The following is an 18,779-nucleotide window of genomic DNA, read 5'->3' as shown; positions in this document are numbered from 1 at the left end:
GGTTCGGTAACCACACCCACTCCGACTGGCAGTTGTCATTTTAATTTTCTGATTATTGTTTATGAATATTCTCCATGACATATAACACACAAAAACTTTATTATTTCAATTATGAAACAAATGCCCTTTAGTACTATTAGTTATTTACAAATTAAAAGAGATCAATCAAAATTCTGTCAATGAAAAATTTAATTGATCATTGGCAAGTGTCAAGCGGTCCGTAATTACGTAGCAGGTTACCTCATAGATAAGTATAAGGATTGAAGACCACTAGTACCCGCTCAAAAATTCTCGGCGATATATGGACCATACCCTTAATAATATTCAGATAGGTAAATGTTTTCAAATCTATTAAAAACTATTTGCTTCATTTTCTTTGAAGGAATATTGGTGGTAAATGAAGAGAATAATTTTATTTTTCAAGAATTTATTTACCCACTAAGTACAAATGATGTAGTGTCAAGTTGTAAAATAATACGTGTTAAACATAAAACAGATGAAACAGAAAGATATTTTTATAGCAGCAAAATGATATATATTCAAAATTAACTTTAACTAGAGCTAAAATCAAGACATCTGTTATTATGAGCACAACCATACACGTAACAAGTTGAACAGTATAAGTAAAAAGATTTGTATTTCTAATAGGTAATACTTTTTATATTAGTATACATATAGTAAATAGATATAAATAATTTCAAATAGAAAACAACTAATAAGACAAATTGCATATTCGGGTTGCTACCAATATTAGATTTTAACATAAAACACGAAATGTAACAAAAACTAATTGTTAATACTGATAATACAACTCAAAACTTCTTTGCCAGAAGAAGAAATTAAGTTGAAAATGAACTAGAATATTTTTTGGGTTAAATCAAATATTGTTGTTTTATATTGCCATATATAATATTTTTTATTGTTAATTGCATAGCCAAGCAGTTCTTTTAAATTTGTTATAGTTTTTTTGTGTAATATTTTAAAGCCAAAGCAATTTGGGTTAATGAAAAAAAATCATTTAAATCTGAATTTTGACCCAAAATCTAATCCATGCATTGGTAACTAACCCATTTTACTTATAACCTGAACTATTCGGAAATAGTAATAAAAAACATATTAGACTTCATGAAACCTTAAAACTAACTAAATTGGAAGATTATAGTGAAGCTTTGGTACAATTTTTAAGAACCATTTAGCAAGCAATCTTAGTGTTAGAGATATTTGGAGGATTGCAACAAATATTTCACATTGAATTTACATTTATCTTCAGCAGAAGGTAATTAAATAAGGTGAACACTAAATAGTTGTTGCAAACCTATTTCTTATGCTTCTTCACCAAAAGCCAGATGACTTTCCACCAGGTGGGTTTTTAACACGAATGCAAGACTTTCTTTCCAAATCCAATTCCTCTGCAATTGGAAAAAAATAAAAGAATTCTTTAATAATAAATGACTCCTGCAATGAACATAGAGTGAACTTGCTAATTTTAGTGTTACTAAGTTTTTGATTAATTTTGAAGAAAAAAAACTTTTCAAAACAAACCCATATTCTCAAATAAGCAAGAAACCCAAGTAAAAATAAACATCCTTTAATAAGTAACAGAAATAAAATATGAACTTGGTAATGTTAGTAAGAATATTACATAAGAATAACCAAATTAGTTTGAAGTAATGAAACGTAAAAGCTAAGCAGCAGAAAAGCAATATTATTGATTTATTTACCACTTATGGAAAATGTTGAATCCTGAATATTCCTTTGACCTTCTGGTCGTGCACCTTTACAACCTGGTGTTGATACAGCTGATTCAGGTAGAGTAGGTGTAGGAAACATATTTGTATTTTCCACATAGAAATGCTGAAAAATAAATAGGGTTTTCATTTCTAATAATAAACACCAAAGTGTTTCTAACTGAAAATACCTTCTTTTGTGTTGATATCTCATCCTCAATATGTTCCACTCTGATTGGCTTGATTTTATCTGCGTTTGCAACATCATAAACATATGGGGCATATACTGGAGTTTCAATGTATCTTCCATGACCTTCTACTGCTTTTAGATGACCGTCGTCGACTATAACTCTTCCATTAACAATGACATATTCTGGAACACCATGGCATTCCATTCCCTTGAAAAATATATTCATTTGGTAAATATTTCCCCAGGTATTGTTTCTTTTTTTACCTCAAAAACATTGAGTTCAATTGCTATATTATGTGTTTTAGCAGAAATGACTTTTGTTGCATTCGGATTCCATATAACAATATCTGCATCAGATCCAACTGCAATACATCCTTTTCTTGGGTATAAATTGAATATTTTGGCAGCATTTGTACTAGTAATGGCTACAAATCTATTAGGATCTATAATTCCCGAATGAACACCTTTTTCCCATATGACAGACATTCTCTCTTCAACACCATTCACACCATTTGGGATTTTTCTAAAATCGTCTTTTCCCATCTCTTTTTGAGATTTGGTGAAGGTACAATGGTCACTTCCGGTAGTTTGTAAGATATCTCTGAAAAAATATTTTTCATTCTTTCATTGTGACATCACATATTATGATCAGGAAACAAATAATGACCTTGTTCTGCATGTAGTTGAATTATACCTTTGTTTATTACTTGTTCCTTCATCAAAGCAAATAATTCAATTTTCAGGAATATTTTTGAGGATTTAAGGTTAAGCTATCAAAAGGATTGAATTAATTCATAATCTAAATGAGCCACTACAGCATCGATAACAATTGAAATTTATTCAGAAATAGTTAGTCTTTCGGCATGCACGTGACTTGAGCTACAGATATTAAGTTAGATTCACACTTACGAGGCAAGATATCCCAAAAGCCTGCTAGCATTTTCAGGATTAGAGTATATTGGAGGAGCTGATACCAAATTGATATCATTAGGATTTCCCCCTACACCAATTAAGGATGGTGTAACAGCTCCAAATACTATTTGTCCCATTGATCGTCGCTCTTCAATTATTTTTCCTGATCTTTCTGATTGTACATGATCAATATAAATCGGTGCTTTTACCTGAATACAAATTGTTCCGTGCCAAAAATATTATTAAGAAAAAAGTCCTCATAGGCAATCTCAATTCAAGTTATCCCCAAAACATAAATTTTTTCATTGCACTTTGAATCAATAATACTGTGTCACATGTAACGTGTTGTATTTGACAATTCAATGGAGAATATATACTCATTTCAACTAGCATTCATGCTCTAAGGCTTTATCAACCAGCGGCGGCGCTCGAAGGGATCAATACAAATTTACACAAAAATCTTCCTGGATATATACTTCCTAACCGATTGAAAAAATCAGGTGATTCTAAATATTCCGGGTCTGTCTAATATTTGAAGCATCAATTTTCAGAGAGAAATATGTGTTTATATTAATTAATTTCTTGTGTTAGTCCTTCACATAACAATGCAACGTTACATTAATTTTGTTATATGATATTATATAATATTCTGATTGGACTTAATGACAGCCGCCACTGATATTAACATGCAGAAGCGAATCGAAAATACATACAAATTAAAAGTATTTTAATCAAAAAAATCAAATTTGTCGGGGATTTGTGGCAAGAGGGTTGAAAAAGGTGTTATTTACGTAATGAGTTAGAATAGTGCGTTTGCAATGTGCTTCATGTACTGATAGCTTCATAAAGCTAAAGAATTATAAAACATTCAGAAATCAATTGATACTTTAAGCAAATAATATTTTGCAAGTGTGGATTGAAGAGGTAAAAATAAAATAAAACTTACTGTGCTAAGAAATTCATAAGAGTCTTTGGTGTAGTTGTGTCTGGTCTCAGAGGTGGACTTAGAATGTAACCAGCAGCGTGATCAAAACATTCATGGCTACAATGCGAACCATCACAGGCAACACCTGCAGCTAAAGTTTCACCAAAGACTTTCTTACTAGATTTTTTGCGTGCTGCATCTAAAGCCAAACCTGCTGACTTACTCATAACATGCACAATATATAGTGGGGTATCTACCTACAATATGCAATCAGATGCTAGTAACTCAAACAATGTATAAGTGTATATATTAAATGAATGAAGAAATAGAATCGACAAGCAAGATGTAATTACCAATCAATCCTATACAAACAGGAGAGAAGTATGTAACAAGTACTCATTTCATAGGAATAGTTTATTTTTTTAGTGGATTGAAGGCATTTTTGAACCTATTAATCTATTTACAATTGGATTATCTATATAATGCTGAAGGATATTACAGTTGGATTTTTCGTCAGAATTGGAAAATTTAGATTCACCATTGAGCAAGACCGCGCTGACTAATTTCTAGACGTCTTAGTACAAAAAAACTCAAAAGGTGAAGTAGAACAAAGGGTCTAAAGAAAACCAACTGGCTCAGATAGATAGCTGTGGATTTTAACCAACATCCCAACAAAAATGAGGAGTGATCAAGGCAGAACAGAACCAATTTACAAACCATGATATAAACAAGGTAATATTTTACTAATTCTCCCAATTTCAAAATTGCTTGTCACAAAATGCATTTCCTTGAATAACATCCTATCTCAAGACGAAGTAAAGTGCCACACCCATTGACGGAGAATTTGATACAATGTGAATTCAATACATAAATAATCCAAACTGAATACTCAATATCAAGAGAAATAGTTCTTTTTTCTTCCAATAACGTATACTGTGAGTACAATACAATGAAATGATTGTTTGCACATGCTTTCAAGAAGAAGGGTTGAATGACAGATATGAGATTGAGGCACACTAGATTTTATCATTTTAGCTCTCAAACATGAGACAATAAAATAATTCAGATTACCTGATTTGCAATAACACAAGCTCTATTGACAGCTTCTGCTTCCACTTCTTCAGGCCGAGAAAGTTCATGGCCCTCAGGTCCCGTAATACCTTGAGCAAGTAATTTCTCTGCATTCTTTTTGATGATTAAACCATTTTCACAATGCACCATAGGAAGAGCACCTAATTTTTTACATTTCTCAAAAACTGAATAAATTTCTTCATCATTCAACATCAGGGAATATGTCATGAACATTTTGAATGAGTTTATGCCATGTTCAGCTGTAAGAATTTCCATATCTTTCTCTACCTTGTTAGACCAGCTAGTTACACCCATGTGAAGGGAATAGTCGCAACACACTTTAGGGTCTGCCCTCTGCCTAGCATCATAATAGGCATCCAGGACAGATTGTCCCACGTCCGGTATAGCAAAATTAACTGAAATTGAACTTAAATTAATTCTGTGGCGATATAATTAAAAATTAATTCATTAAACAGTCACTGGTGGACTTTTTCGAATCACAATTAATCTGAATACGTTGAGAAATTCAATGGATAACATTATGCAGTTAATCGACTTACTATTCATCGGACTGTAGACAAATTTGGGAGTGAATTTTCTTGACACGATACAACAGTACCAGTATCAGATACTGATGCTTCTTAAATTTTTCTCAATATTCACAAATGGGCAGTGATTTTGATGAAATAATTTAATAAAAGCTAAACATTGTTGAAGCAGGTATCTGTCCATGCTTAAATGACATAACCTACTGAACACAAATGACCTAACCTAACCTAACCTACTGAACACAAATGACATAAGAAATGTCAAAAAAATGATACAGTTTGCTACTATAACCATTTTGTATTGTATCATTCCAATTGGAAAACCCTTTTAAATACATTGAAGTATTGAAAGAGATAAAAATAAAATGATATGGGAATAAATTAATAGTGTGAATTTTGCAATCCTTCTATAAAAAATTAATGTTTTAATTTTCAAAACTTTAACTTCAAGACTTCGGCTTTACAGTACTTACCAACAAAGGTTGTTCCTCCAGCTACAGCGGCTTTTGTTCCTTGGTAATAGTTATCAGCTGTACATGTACCCATAAACTGAAATTCAAAATGTGTGTGAGGATCAATACCTCCTGGCATAACATATTTTCCTCTGGCATCTATCACTCTAGTGCCTCCAGGAATGATTAAATTTTTTCCTATATGTTTGATAACGCCATCTTCTATATAAATATCATCATCAGTTGTTCCATCTTCATTTACAATCTTGCCATATCGGATGAGTAGGCGGTTTTGGGCACTCTGCAATAAAAAAAAAATTGTGATTATTAAAGTATCAACTTGAACATGTTGAGGATATTCTAACATTTAAATAAAATCCAAATTATTGAAACATTGGTATCGAATAGATGTAAAAAAATCATTTTAAGAAAAATGTATCATTTTATCCCTTACCACAAATGAATAATAATAATAATATTAAGAAACATGAGATAATTTGTATAAGGGCTGGGCAGTGGAGAAAAGTATTGGTAAAATAAGCCTTTATAAAATAGAACAACATATTTCCTGAAAAAATGACCAGCCTGTACCATTTTATAATAATCTATGATACAAGATAAATTTTCTTTTTAATGTAGATTTTCAATGCTAATTATAATAATATTTAGATTAGGTTTTCTTATTAGTGTACCAATATTAGAAAAGATGTCTTGAATTATGCTTGAAAAAGTTAAAGCAGGTAATGCAGCAGCTGTCGAAACCTATCAAATAGCCTATCTGGATAAAGATGATTGCTACTGCAAAATGGTGATTCAGATATGCCGTTAATGAGTGTTTAGACTAATTAAGAATAAGTGTTATTGCAAATTAAGCTTCCTAATATTCTCGTCTGCAAATAGCGAATTGGGCGGTCCAAGTATTAAACATTTGTCATACTCTTCCTTTGAGTCTTTCATTTGAAAGGAATATCAGTATCTGATTACCTATTTTGAGGTCACCCACAGTGTCAGGAAAATCAATTACAATCGATGTATCTAATCAATTAGTACATAAACGATAAAAACGTTTTATTTGACTCACCATATTAGATTTAATTCAAAAGAAGATGCTTTTCATAGAAATTGTTCCAGTTAAAAATAAAAAACATGCGACATCAAAGATCTCTGCAACCTTTATAGTTAAAACTATTCCTTAAAGAAACCAGTTAATATATTCTCTGAACCGGTTGGATGCCGAACGAATGTAAATGAAAAATTTAGTTTTGATCAAATGATCGTCCTTGAAAAAGATAAGATAGAATTTTGCGATGATTTACGCAAAATCCGCAGTATCTCAAAAATTTTTATATGCAACTATTGCAGCATAAGATAACAGAGACGAGAATTCATCTGACTGTAATGTTCAATGCAGGTGAATAGCATGTCTAATATATACTGAATAATTAGTAAAATTTTAGCCATTATTTGATTTCATGCAAGTAAGTCCTAGGAAAAATCAATAAATAGAATAGAGGCGTTAACCACCTAAATGAAATGCATTTTGTTTCGACCTATCGGTTAAATCGGATATCCTGTATGGGATACACATAACTATTTTAAGCCGGAAATAGGAAATGATGCCGCTTTACTTAGATATGTCGCATAAATTATATAATATTTATGTTACAATTACCTGTAAATGAATGGGCACTTTTTTTACTGGGGTACTCATTATTATAATTTGTACTATGTCGGTAATATCTTTAATTCACTACTTCCGTATCTCTAAAGATACCCGATTGACAATTTCGGATAAACGTAAACCAAGTCGAATAGTGTGGTTATTATTTCAACTCAAGGGCACAATGCGCTGACGAGTGTTTCTATTTTATTTATATGCTCGATCTTCAGTCACTAGTCGGCGTACGTTTGGAAAAAAAGAAAAACTTTGCGCTACTGCACCACGTCTTAGTTTTTGCCCGCTAGATGTCACTACCCCGCTTATAGTTCACTAAAATAGTCTTTACAGAAACGACTAGATGTCTAGCTATATACATCCTAGATGTCACTACTGGTAAACAACATGAGTTTCGGGCTTAACAATTAAAAAAACACATTTTTTTCTTAAAAATTAGACTATATTCGTCAACATAGCCACCTTCAAGAATGAAACTTGTATTCCAATACTTCTCTAATTTATCAATACCTCTTCTGTAGAAGATTCGTCTTCACTTTCGAAATAGGTTTAAAAAAAACAGTGATTTTTCATCGCACGAAACTCGTTTTATCGATTTTTCGAACAACAACAAATGTAGTGTCACTAAACCTTCAATATCTCGATCCACACGTAACTCTATATGTATTCTGAAAATAAAACACACATCAACATAGTTCTAGCAAATAGGGACATTCGATTGAGTGGAATATATTTCTAAGAAATAGTGTACCTAAGACCATAGTATAAGGATTCCTTATGCTATGTTAAGACGGTTAGAGTTTCCAAATATTTTGATGATTTCTTTGATTTGAAAAAACATTTTTGTCGACATTGTTTACTCATATCTATAATGTATGAAAAAATGGTTTGATAACGAAGTTTGAACCAAATTACTCGAAATAATTTATTTATTACCAATTCGATTGTTCTTATCTTGAACTGAGTGTTCCTGAATTGGAGTTATGAAGGAAAATGAGAGATTCCTTGGATAATTTTAAAAATAAAATGGTCCATAAACATGAGCCCGCAAACGCTTTGTTTTCGAGATACAGGGTTTTTCTTGTAGTCCTACTTTTTTGAGATGCTTAACCAGTTTATCGAATCTTTATTAATCTGCGCTACAGAGTTGGTAAATAAGTACCAAAACTTATAATTAATTTATTTATCACTGATACCTAACTGGATCTTTATAATAATTTGGATTTACTGAGGATTACTATAGAGAGTTGTTTGAATTTTGTTTCTCGGAATCGTAGCAGATACGACAAAACTACAAGAAACCAAAAAGGGTAGTACGGAACAAGAGTTTCTTTATAAATATTTCTGAATTACCAGTGGTTCACAAAAAAATAATTCTGGAGGAAAGAAGCGGGCACCCTCCCAGAAAAAAATCACCCTGTAGATTTGTTTTCAAAATTAGGATATCACATGATGAAAACTTCAAATTGGAATATTTATGCCAATTCAAGTTAAATATCTTGTGAAGGGAAGGTGCTATGAGTGAAAAACTTGAACTTCAACTCTGGATCCCAAAAACAAATCGTTCGCGGACTCATGTTATAGGACTTTTTTCCTTGAAATGATCCAAGAAATCTGTCATTTTCATTTGTACCTCCAATTTAGGAACATCGTGTAGATATAGTCAATTCAAAACTGATGTCTTTAAAAATAAATTGCAATTTTGAATGAAACACAATTAATTTTACAATACAGCCCAGACAATTTTTCGATGCGAATTACTCAGCTCAGTTCTTTGATAACTACATATTGAAATTTTGTAACGAGAATATACAAAAAACCGAAAACAACGGGTAAGTGTATAACGATGACGAATGCAAAAATCACAGATGGCAAATAAGGGTTGATGCCGGGAAAGCGGAAAGATAAAGGAAAATAATAAACCTCGGGCAAAGACGACCTCGTAGTGCAATGAAAGTACTCATCTTAAAAGCGATAATAAACTCATAAATCTTATAGGGGTCCGATTTTTTACTGACGTGTCGATTTTAAAGGAAAGTAAAATGATAATTATTGGTTCATTTCATGGAGAAATTTTCGTTCTTCGTCTTTGCGAGATTTTTGAAATTATATTTTTTGAAAATCTTTCTACGCACTTGAAGATGACTATGTTGAATTTATAAGATAAAATGTGTTTTTACTGGTTAGTCCCAGGACTTATCAACTGGAGGGTTACTATATTCTGTCGACAAGCATATGTCATTATTTCAGTTGTAACATCTAATTCCATATTATTTCAGATATGAATAAACTGTCCGATTTCTAGTGTTTATCTCGAACGTTCCTATTTGAACAAACTGTATATTATTTCGATTTCTCTCGAATGATAGTCGAAAATACAATGGGATAATTGAAGCCAATACAGTCGGCTGTTAAATTATATACCGGGGGGTGTTTTTTGTGAAAAGTAGGTAATCCATGCGTTGTACCATGCGCGCCATTGAAAGAGGTGTCCATCAGACAGACTTTCGAAAACTGAACAGCCGCCACGTTCAAATTGCAATCTTTGTTCACAAGATTCGCTCTTTTAATGTTCATTGTCGCACCTGGACTTCACCCCTCTCACAGATCCTCACTAAAAAACCGGCTTGTATAGAATATTTTGGGGAGAACCTTTGTCAATGGGGTAGAATAATGGAATCTGAGACGCATCAACCTACCCCTAACTCACCCTTTTTATATGCGATGATGCTACAATCGTACTGTATAACCGTCTGTAATCAGCTTCTCGACTGATCTTCCTTCTGTATCCATGAACCCATATCTACAGGGTGTCCCAAATTCGATGCTCACTGAAAGAATCTCGCGAACTAAAGGGTGTTTTTTTTAGAGCTATAGATCTTTAAATTGCAATAAAACAACGATGGATTATTCGATTGACATGAATTTCATTTATCCGCTAGATAATCTTGTGGCATTACATTTTAAATATGATTTCTGGCATATGACTGGCTGGCTCGGATGTAGTCCAATCTGAACGTCCAATTTTCGATGACTTTTTCCAACATTTGTGGCCGTATATCGGCAATAACACGGCGAATGTTGTCTTCCAAATGGTCAAGGGTTTGTGGCTTATCCGCATAGACCAATGACTTTACATAGCCCCACAGAAAGTAGTCTAGCGGTGTTAAATCACAAGATCTTGGAGGCCAATTCACAGGTCCAAAACGTGAAATTAGGCGGTCACCAAACGTGTCTTTCAATAAATCGATTGTGGCACGAGCTGTGTGACATGTTGCGCCGTCTTGTTGAAACCACAGCTCCTGGACATCATGGTTGTTCAATTCAGGAATGAAAATGTTAGTAATCATAGCTCTATACCGATCACCATTGACTGTAACGTTCTGGCCATCATCGTTTTTGAAGAAGTACGGACCAATGATTCCACCAGCCCATAAAGCGCACCAAAGAGTCAGTTTTTCTGGATGTAACGGTGTTTCGACATACACTTGAGGATTAGCTTCACTCCAAATGCGGCAGTTTTGTTTGTTGACGTAGCCATTCAACCAGAAGTGCGCTTCGTCGCTGATGGACGTAGTGCGCGATACGTATTCCGCACAGAACCATTATTTTCGAAATGAAATTGCACTATTTTCAAGCGTTGTTCAGGCGTGAGTCTATTCATGATAAATTGCCAAACCAAACTGAGAATAAATCACTTAACAGCTGTTAAATCGGTGGCCATCTTGAACAGTAATGCATACTTAAAGTTATATACCTCGAAAAAAAATACCCGTTATCAGGGTTAGGTAAGAAATCTTCAAGGACCCAAGGGCCCCAAGATTCCCAAAATTTTAGAATTCTCTCAAAGACGAAGAACAAAAATTTCACCATAAAATGAACCAATAATCTTTTTACTTTTCTTCAAAATCGACACGCCAGCAAAAACTAGGACCCCTTTACAGTTTATGAGTTCATCATAGCTCTCAAGATGATAACTTTTATTGCACTACGAGCATGTTCTGTGTCCGAGGTTTATTACAACAACAAGTTCTTTATTGATAAGAAACAATAGGCCATCGACCGAGATCCTTCAGCCATGATAATTAAAAAAGTAAATATATATACATAAATACTATGAGTTTTATCAACAACATTATTGTAAAAGTTAAATAAGTAGGTCTTCATGTGTTGAGGTATCTTAAGCTTTCGATTATAGTTTCGATTATTGTTTATTTCTTCAGTTTGAATCAGTCTTTTGGAGAACCTTTGATTTAAGATGTATTATTCGTTCCTTAATTGGTTGAATCTCGGTTTTCTGATACAGCAACTCGTTTGGCGGATTGTGAAGCCTATTCAGTGGATTCCTCAAACGTGTTACAGTTCTAAGTGCAGATCTCTTGGCTATTTCCAAATTTCTTTGTTTTTGAGTACATGTGTTACAGTTTTTCTCTCATAGCACCTTCCCTTCACAAGATATTTAACTTAAATTTGGCATAGATATTCCAATTTGAAGTTTTCGTCAAGTGATATGATAATTTTGAATACAAATCTACAAGATGATATTTTTTCTGGAAGAGTGCCCTCTTCTTTTCATCAGAAATTTTTTTCGATGAACCACTGGTATTTTAGAAAAATGTAAAAATAAACTCTGGTCCAGTACACTTTTTTGTTTTCTTGTCGGTTCTTGTCAAATAATTCTCCGGTAATCCCCAGGAAAATTCAAATTATTATAAGATATAGTAAGCTTTGATGAATAAATTATTAATTATAAGTTTTGGTACTTATTTAACCAAACTGTAGAGAAGATTAAGAAAGATTCGATAAAATGTTATAATACTATGAAAAGTAGGAGTACAAGAAACACCCTGTATTTCGAAAAAAAATTGTTTGCGGGCCCATGTATAGGACATTCTATTTTTAAAATTATTTCAAGAATTTCTCATTTTTCTTAGTAAATACCTCCAATTTATGAAACCCTGTATAAAGTAAAAACTATCGAATCGATAATCAAAAAATGCTTACATTTCGAGTAATTTTTGGTTCAAACTTCGTTATCAAACCTTTCTTTCTAACATTATAGATATAAGTAAACGTTGTCGTCAAACTAATTTTTTTTTGGACACCCTGTACCTATGTTAGATCTAAAAATCGTCCCCTGTTAATTCACCCTACTGCAAGAGGCTGGATGACAGAGTTTGAATGCCCCATCTGGAATCTAGGAATACGTCTACTATTTCCTAAAAAAAAGCTTTATTCGGGAATAAACTTAAGTTTTAAGATAAATTATGGCACTTTTTTCAAGGGTTTTTCTTAGAGGTTCTATTTTGAATAGCCCGCAATCTGCTCACTTTTGAAACTGCCATATTTTGACATTTGACAAGTACAAACTACGCCATTACTAAAAATGCACTGAAATTGTTGAAATTCGCTATAAAAATGGTGAAAGTCACTGTTGACAAAAATAAAGTACTTTTGGGTGGACGTGAAGTACCTTCACGGCCAGCAAAAGCGAAACTACAGGAAAAATTTGTGCTGTTGGGACAAGTTAGTGATGTGAAGAATCGAAACCGTTTGCGTCGCTTAAGAACAACTGAGAATATTGCTGCTGCAGCTCGTAGTGTTGACAAAACCCAGCTTTGTCGATCTTGGGAATAAGGCATTCTACAAACGCTATGATTGATGTTTTTTTTGACCGGAATTGAAAGATATTGATGTGGTCGTTTAGTTTCAACAAGACTGCGCTATGTGCCACACAAGCAACGAAACAATCACTATTTCTCGAAGAGGTGACTAACAATTGGCCACCGAAATCTTGTGATTTAACATCTTTAGACATTTCTAATTCTAATTCGTGAAAATGTGTAAATTGGTCTTGGTTCTATGCTTCTGGTGACGCGATCACCATGAAAATTTGCACGAGGCTTTCCATTGTCATTCTACATCTAAATGCAAAATATCATCTCGATCGAATATGCAATTTTGAAATTACAGGAGCACAAAACATCGAACGGACATATTTACGGAACCCCTAATCAGATTACTTGAGCTTGACTTGACTTAATAACAAGCCACTTGATATTACTTGAGCTTGATATGCACGCGTCGCACGGCATATATTTCTGCAATCTCGTGCGCGCTTAGACTAAATAAGGGGATTCCTCGAGCGCCGAGAGACTGAAGCATTCGCCAGTGTGACTTTATAAGTAGTTTTCCTACATTTCTATGAAATCTATTGGTAGATTTTGGTAGTTTCAGAAATATCTTCCCAAACTTGGCCATTATGCCAATGATTTTTTATCAACGACAGCATCTTCAGCTCCTGTTGAAAGACAATTTTCCAGAGCTGCTCTTACAGTTACAAAAACCCGCAATAGGTTAAGCGACAAATTTATAAGATGCCTCATGTGTCTTAGATCCTGTATGGAAAATTATGAAATCAAACAAAGCCTGGAGGTTTCTCAATATTAAGAAACATTATTTTTTTATTATTTTTCATTTTGTTATGATTCATAGTGATTTAATTTATGTTTCTATTTCAAAAAAAGTTGATATTTTCGGTTCTTTTATACAATAAATGTGATAAGTAAAAGTGTTTTTTGCAAGGTTCCTTCTCATTTCATCATTTTTTTATTGATGTGACACTATACAATGAAACTGCTAAAAATCGAGTAGCTTGATATGATTCAAGTACTTGATAAATAAATACTTGACTTGAATTGAGATTGAAAAACTATTACATACTTGAGCTTGACTTGATTTCAAGCCAAGTAGCTTGAAAATCAAGCCAAGTCGTGAATCCCTTATCTGGTGTATTTTAATGTATTGGCTTTCTGTTTAAGTCACCCTTCTGACAATGTTCAATATCAAATTGCTCAAGAAAAATCAACGAATTTGAAAATTTCAACAAGGATATTTAGAGAACAAAAAATGCTTTTCCTCTAAAACACATCCACCTTCAGCGCCATCTCTTTCCTATTAAAAAAAAAAATTGGGGGTTGTTGCCACCCTGAAGTGGTTTTTTTGTCATAAGAATTCTTTCTGCCTACTACAGAACTTGAAAATTATTTTTGGATTTTTCAAAACTCTTAGGTTCTTGAGTTTGGGTGGTTCAACTGTACATTCAACATCACAATTTCATTTTTAATTGATTTTTTTTCAAAAATTTTCGGTTTTGATTTTTTTTTCGTTTCCAAAAGATTATTATTGAAAATAATTAACCAAGGACCACGTTTTTTTTAATAGTCCAGCGGTAATCATTTTCCCGCTTAACTGGCTGTTGATATCACGCATATCAGGGTAGTTTTCATGCGCGCCACCCCTCTAGTGAAGCACCGCCCTATTTGTCCAGTTGATCCGCCTTAATGCACCTAATTATCCTTTTATTATTCACGAGACAGAATGACACCTGACACCTCTGCATATTTCAGCGCTTCAACTTCACTTTTCATTTGTGCTGTCGCTGAATATGCTGGCAGAGTGAAACCCAAGTTTCTTTGGGGCAATTAGAGGATTTGAAAATTTTCTGAATTTTTCATACTCTCGGGTACAGTGTTGGTTTCAAGTCTGATTTAAGGATTCCTGAAGATGTCAGATACAACTTTCATGAAGTTTCAGGATGTCGAATGAAATAGAAATATTATATAAGGTGTTTCTAACTTGGAGGAACAAAACGAAAATGACAGATTTTTCGTAGTCCAATAACCATGAGACCGCAAACGCTTTGTATTCGAGATACAGGGTGTTGAAGTTAGATTTTTTCAAGGTTTTCCTCTAAGCACATTCCCTGCACAAGATATTTAACTTAAATTCGGCATAGATATTCCAATTTAAATTTTTCATCATGTGATATGCTAATCTTGAATGCAAATCTACAGGATGATAGTTTTTCCGGAACAGTGCCCTCTCCTTTGGTCCAGATTTTTTTTTGGTGGACCACTGGTAGTTTAGAAAATTTTTAGTTTTCAGTGGGCATCGGATTTGGTACACCCTGTACATGTATCACTATTTGAGATGTTGGCGAATAAAGTCGAATTTTTAAGAAAAAATTGTTTTTACCTATTCGTCCCTGGTCTTATGGAGCGAAGTGTTAAATAAACAATGAAACTTAGTATGTTTATGTTTCCGAATGTTGACAACGTGTACGCGTAAGTTAATGATATGCATCCATCACTCAAAGTTGGAGTCAGCATCAAACAGTGCAGTTATCGGACTGAATGAAGTCCGCTTGTTGTATATTCGTATATCCAGAGATTTCTTGAATAAATTACTACACAGTAGGGATACGCTATAAATTACCTAATGAATAATTTTATTCTTTATAATGCCATCAATAAATTACGTTGATTACGTGGATATCCCTTTGGATGCTAAATTTGTAAATTTGTTCTGGTATGATGAAGAAATTTAAGTCTCTTTGTTTTCGAGATATTTTCAGTGAGCATCGGATTTGGTACACCCTGTACATGTATCACTCTTTAAGATGTTGGCGAATATAGTCGAATTTTTAAGAAAAAATTGTTGTTACCTACTCGTCTCTGGTCTTATTGAGCGAAGTGTTAAATAAACAATGAAACTTAGTATGTTTATGTTTCCGAATGTTGACAACGTGTACGCGTAAGTTAATGATATGCATCCATCACTCAAAGTTGGAGTCAGCATCAAACAGTGCAGTTATCGGACTGAATGAAGTCCGCTTGTTGTATATTCGTATATCCAGAGATTTCTTGAATAAATTACTACACAGTAGGGATACGCTATAAATTACCTAATGAATAATTTTATTCTTTATAATGCCATCAATAAATTACGTTGATCACGTGGATATCCCTTTGGATGCTAAATTTGTAAATTTGTTCTGGTATGATGAAGAAATTTAAGTCTCTTTGTTTTCGAGATATTTTCAGTGAGCATCGGATTTGGTACACCCTGTACATGTATCACTCTTTAAGATGTTGGCGAATATAGTCGAATCTTTAAGAAAAAATTGTTGTTACCTACTCGTCTCTGGTCTTATTGAGCGAAGTGTTAAATAAACAATGAAACTTAGTATGTTTATGTTTCCGAATGTTGACAACGTGTACGCGTAAGTTAATGATATGCATCCATCACTCAAAGTTGGAGTCAGCATCAAACAATGCAGTTATCGGACTGAATGAAGTCCGCTTGTTGTATATCCGTATATCCAGAGATTTCTTGAATAAATTACTACACAGTAGGGATACGCTATAAATTACCTAATGAATAATTTTATTCTTTATAATGCCATCAATAAATTACGTTGATCACGTGGATATCCCTTTGGATGCCAAATTTTGTTCTGGTATAATGAAAAAATTTTTAGTCTCTTTGTTTTCGAGATGTTTTCAGTGAGCATCGGATTTGGTACACCCAGTACATGTATCACTCTTTAAGATGTTGGCGAATATAGTGGAATTTTTAAGAAAAAATTGTTTTTACCTATTCGTCCCTGGTCTTATGGAGCGAAGTGTTAAATAAACAATGAAACTTAGTATGTTTATGTTTCCGAATGTTGACAACGTGTACGCGTAAGTTAATGATATGCATCCATCACTCAAAGTTGGAGTCAGCATCAAACAGTGCAGTTATCGGACTGAATGAAGTCCGCTTGTTGTATATTCGTATATCCAGAGATTTCTTGAATAAATTACTACACAGTAGGGATACGCTATAAATTACCTAATGAATAATTTTATTCTTTATAATGCCATCAATAAATTACGTTGATCACGTGGATATCCCTTTGGATGCTAAATTTGTAAATTTGTTCTGGTATGATGAAGAAATTTAAGTCTCTTTGTTTTCGAGATATTTTCAGTGAGCATCGGATTTGGTACACCCTGTACATGTATCACTCTTTAAGATGTTGGCGAATATAGTCGAATTTTTAAGAAAAAATTGTTGTTACCTACTCGTCTCTGGTCTTATTGAGCGAAGTGTTAAATAAACAATGAAACTTAGTATGTTTATGTTTCCGAATGTTGACAACGTGTACGCGTAAGTTAATGATATGCATCCATCACTCAAAGTTGGAGTCAGCATCAAACAATGCAGTTATCGGACTGAATGAAGTCCGCTTGTTGTATATCCGTATATCCAGAGATTTCTTGAATAAATTACTACACAGTAGGGATACGCTATAAATTACCTAATGAATAATTTTATTCTTTATAATGCCATCAATAAATTACGTTGATCACGTGGATATCCCTTTGGATGCCAAATTTTGTTCTGGTATAATGAAAAAATTTTTAGTCTCTTTGTTTTCGAGATGTTTTCAGTGAGCATCGGATTTGGTACACCCAGTACATGTATCACTCTTTAAGATGTTGGCGAATATAGTGGAATTTTTAAGAAAAAATTGTTTTTACCTATTCGTCCCTGGTCTTATTGAGCGAAGTTTTAAATAAACAATGAAACTTAGTATGTTTATGTTTCCGAATGTTGACAACGTGTACGCGTAAGTTAATGATATTCATCCATCACTCAAAGTTCGAATCAGTATCAAACAGTGCAGTTATCGGACTGAATGGAGTCCGCTTGTTGTATATCCGTATATCCAGAGATTTCGTGAATAAATTACTACACTGTAGGGAAACGCCGTAAAAAATGAGACCTGAAACGTTTTTGATATAGGGGTGATTTGTCACTCAATAATTAACTTGGAGGCTTTCTCCATTTCAACGGATTTTCGTGGGAGGAGCCTGGCTGGTCAAATGGACCCATAGCCATTCAGGAGAACCAGAAGCTGGCTGAATTTCAGCGCACACCTTTAGGCCCTTGGTACAGCTTCACAACGTAACAATACGACCCTTTCAAATCAGTTACGTGTGAACCCCATTTGGGAACACCACTTTTATTCACCCCTTGTAGTTCTCTTGAATAGGATCGGCTTGAAGTGAAGGTTTTTTTTAAAGGGATAGATGCTGTGATATGGAACAGCCAGAGAGTTAGATCAGTGCTATTTTACGTTCAGTTGTGTTCGTCGAATTTTTGGTACGTAGGTTTTGGACTTTTTTTCAATTTTGTTATTCCGCGACAAATTTTATTTTTTATTCTCGTTTATCATATTTTCAAATTGATTTTTTAAATATCGTCCCTAACTAGTTTATGATTAATCTTTAAGAAGTTTTGTTGATTGTGGTTTGTGTATGCCAAAAATTAATTTTTTGCGTTATTATCTTGGATTTGGCACGTTAAGACGTAAATCAATGATATATCTAAGATATAATTGGAAATTTTTATGTTGGTGAGTTTTTTCACTTTAACAATTTTTTTAA

At 33.4% G+C, this 18,779-nt stretch overlaps 1 protein-coding gene across 3 annotated transcripts; it reads right to left on the bottom strand.

Annotated features, from left to right (window-relative positions):
- Nucleotides 1-410: 410 nt before the first annotated feature.
- Nucleotides 411-7,700, bottom strand: LOC123685762 (dihydropyrimidinase). 3 transcript variants are annotated; one of them, XM_045625631.1, is made up of 8 exons: nt 7,498-7,700; nt 5,847-6,126; nt 4,826-5,241; nt 2,827-3,038; nt 2,182-2,518; nt 1,919-2,125; nt 1,722-1,854; nt 411-1,409 (listed from the first exon to the last, which is right to left on the bottom strand). In XM_045625631.1, exons 1-8 carry the CDS (start codon nt 7,534-7,536, stop codon nt 1,333-1,335), a joined length of 1,701 nt encoding a protein of 566 aa, XP_045481587.1. In that variant the 5' UTR covers nt 7,537-7,700; the 3' UTR covers nt 411-1,332. The 3 variants fall into 3 exon arrangements, with proteins under 3 accessions (XP_045481587.1, XP_045481586.1, XP_045481588.1); XM_045625630.1 differs by lacking the exon at nt 2,827-3,038 and adding an exon at nt 3,776-4,011 and having other exon boundaries at nt 7,498-7,695; XM_045625632.1 differs by lacking the exons at nt 2,827-3,038; nt 7,498-7,700 and adding exons at nt 3,776-4,011; nt 6,907-7,073.
- Nucleotides 7,701-18,779: the final 11,079 nt, after the last annotated feature.

The sequence above is a fragment of the Harmonia axyridis genome, chromosome X (assembly GCF_914767665.1).
Source record: "Harmonia axyridis chromosome X, icHarAxyr1.1, whole genome shotgun sequence".
Taxonomy (NCBI): Eukaryota; Metazoa; Arthropoda; class Insecta; order Coleoptera; family Coccinellidae; genus Harmonia; species Harmonia axyridis.
Note: the sequence above shows the minus strand (reverse complement) of the source record. Positions and strands in the feature narration are given on the sequence as shown.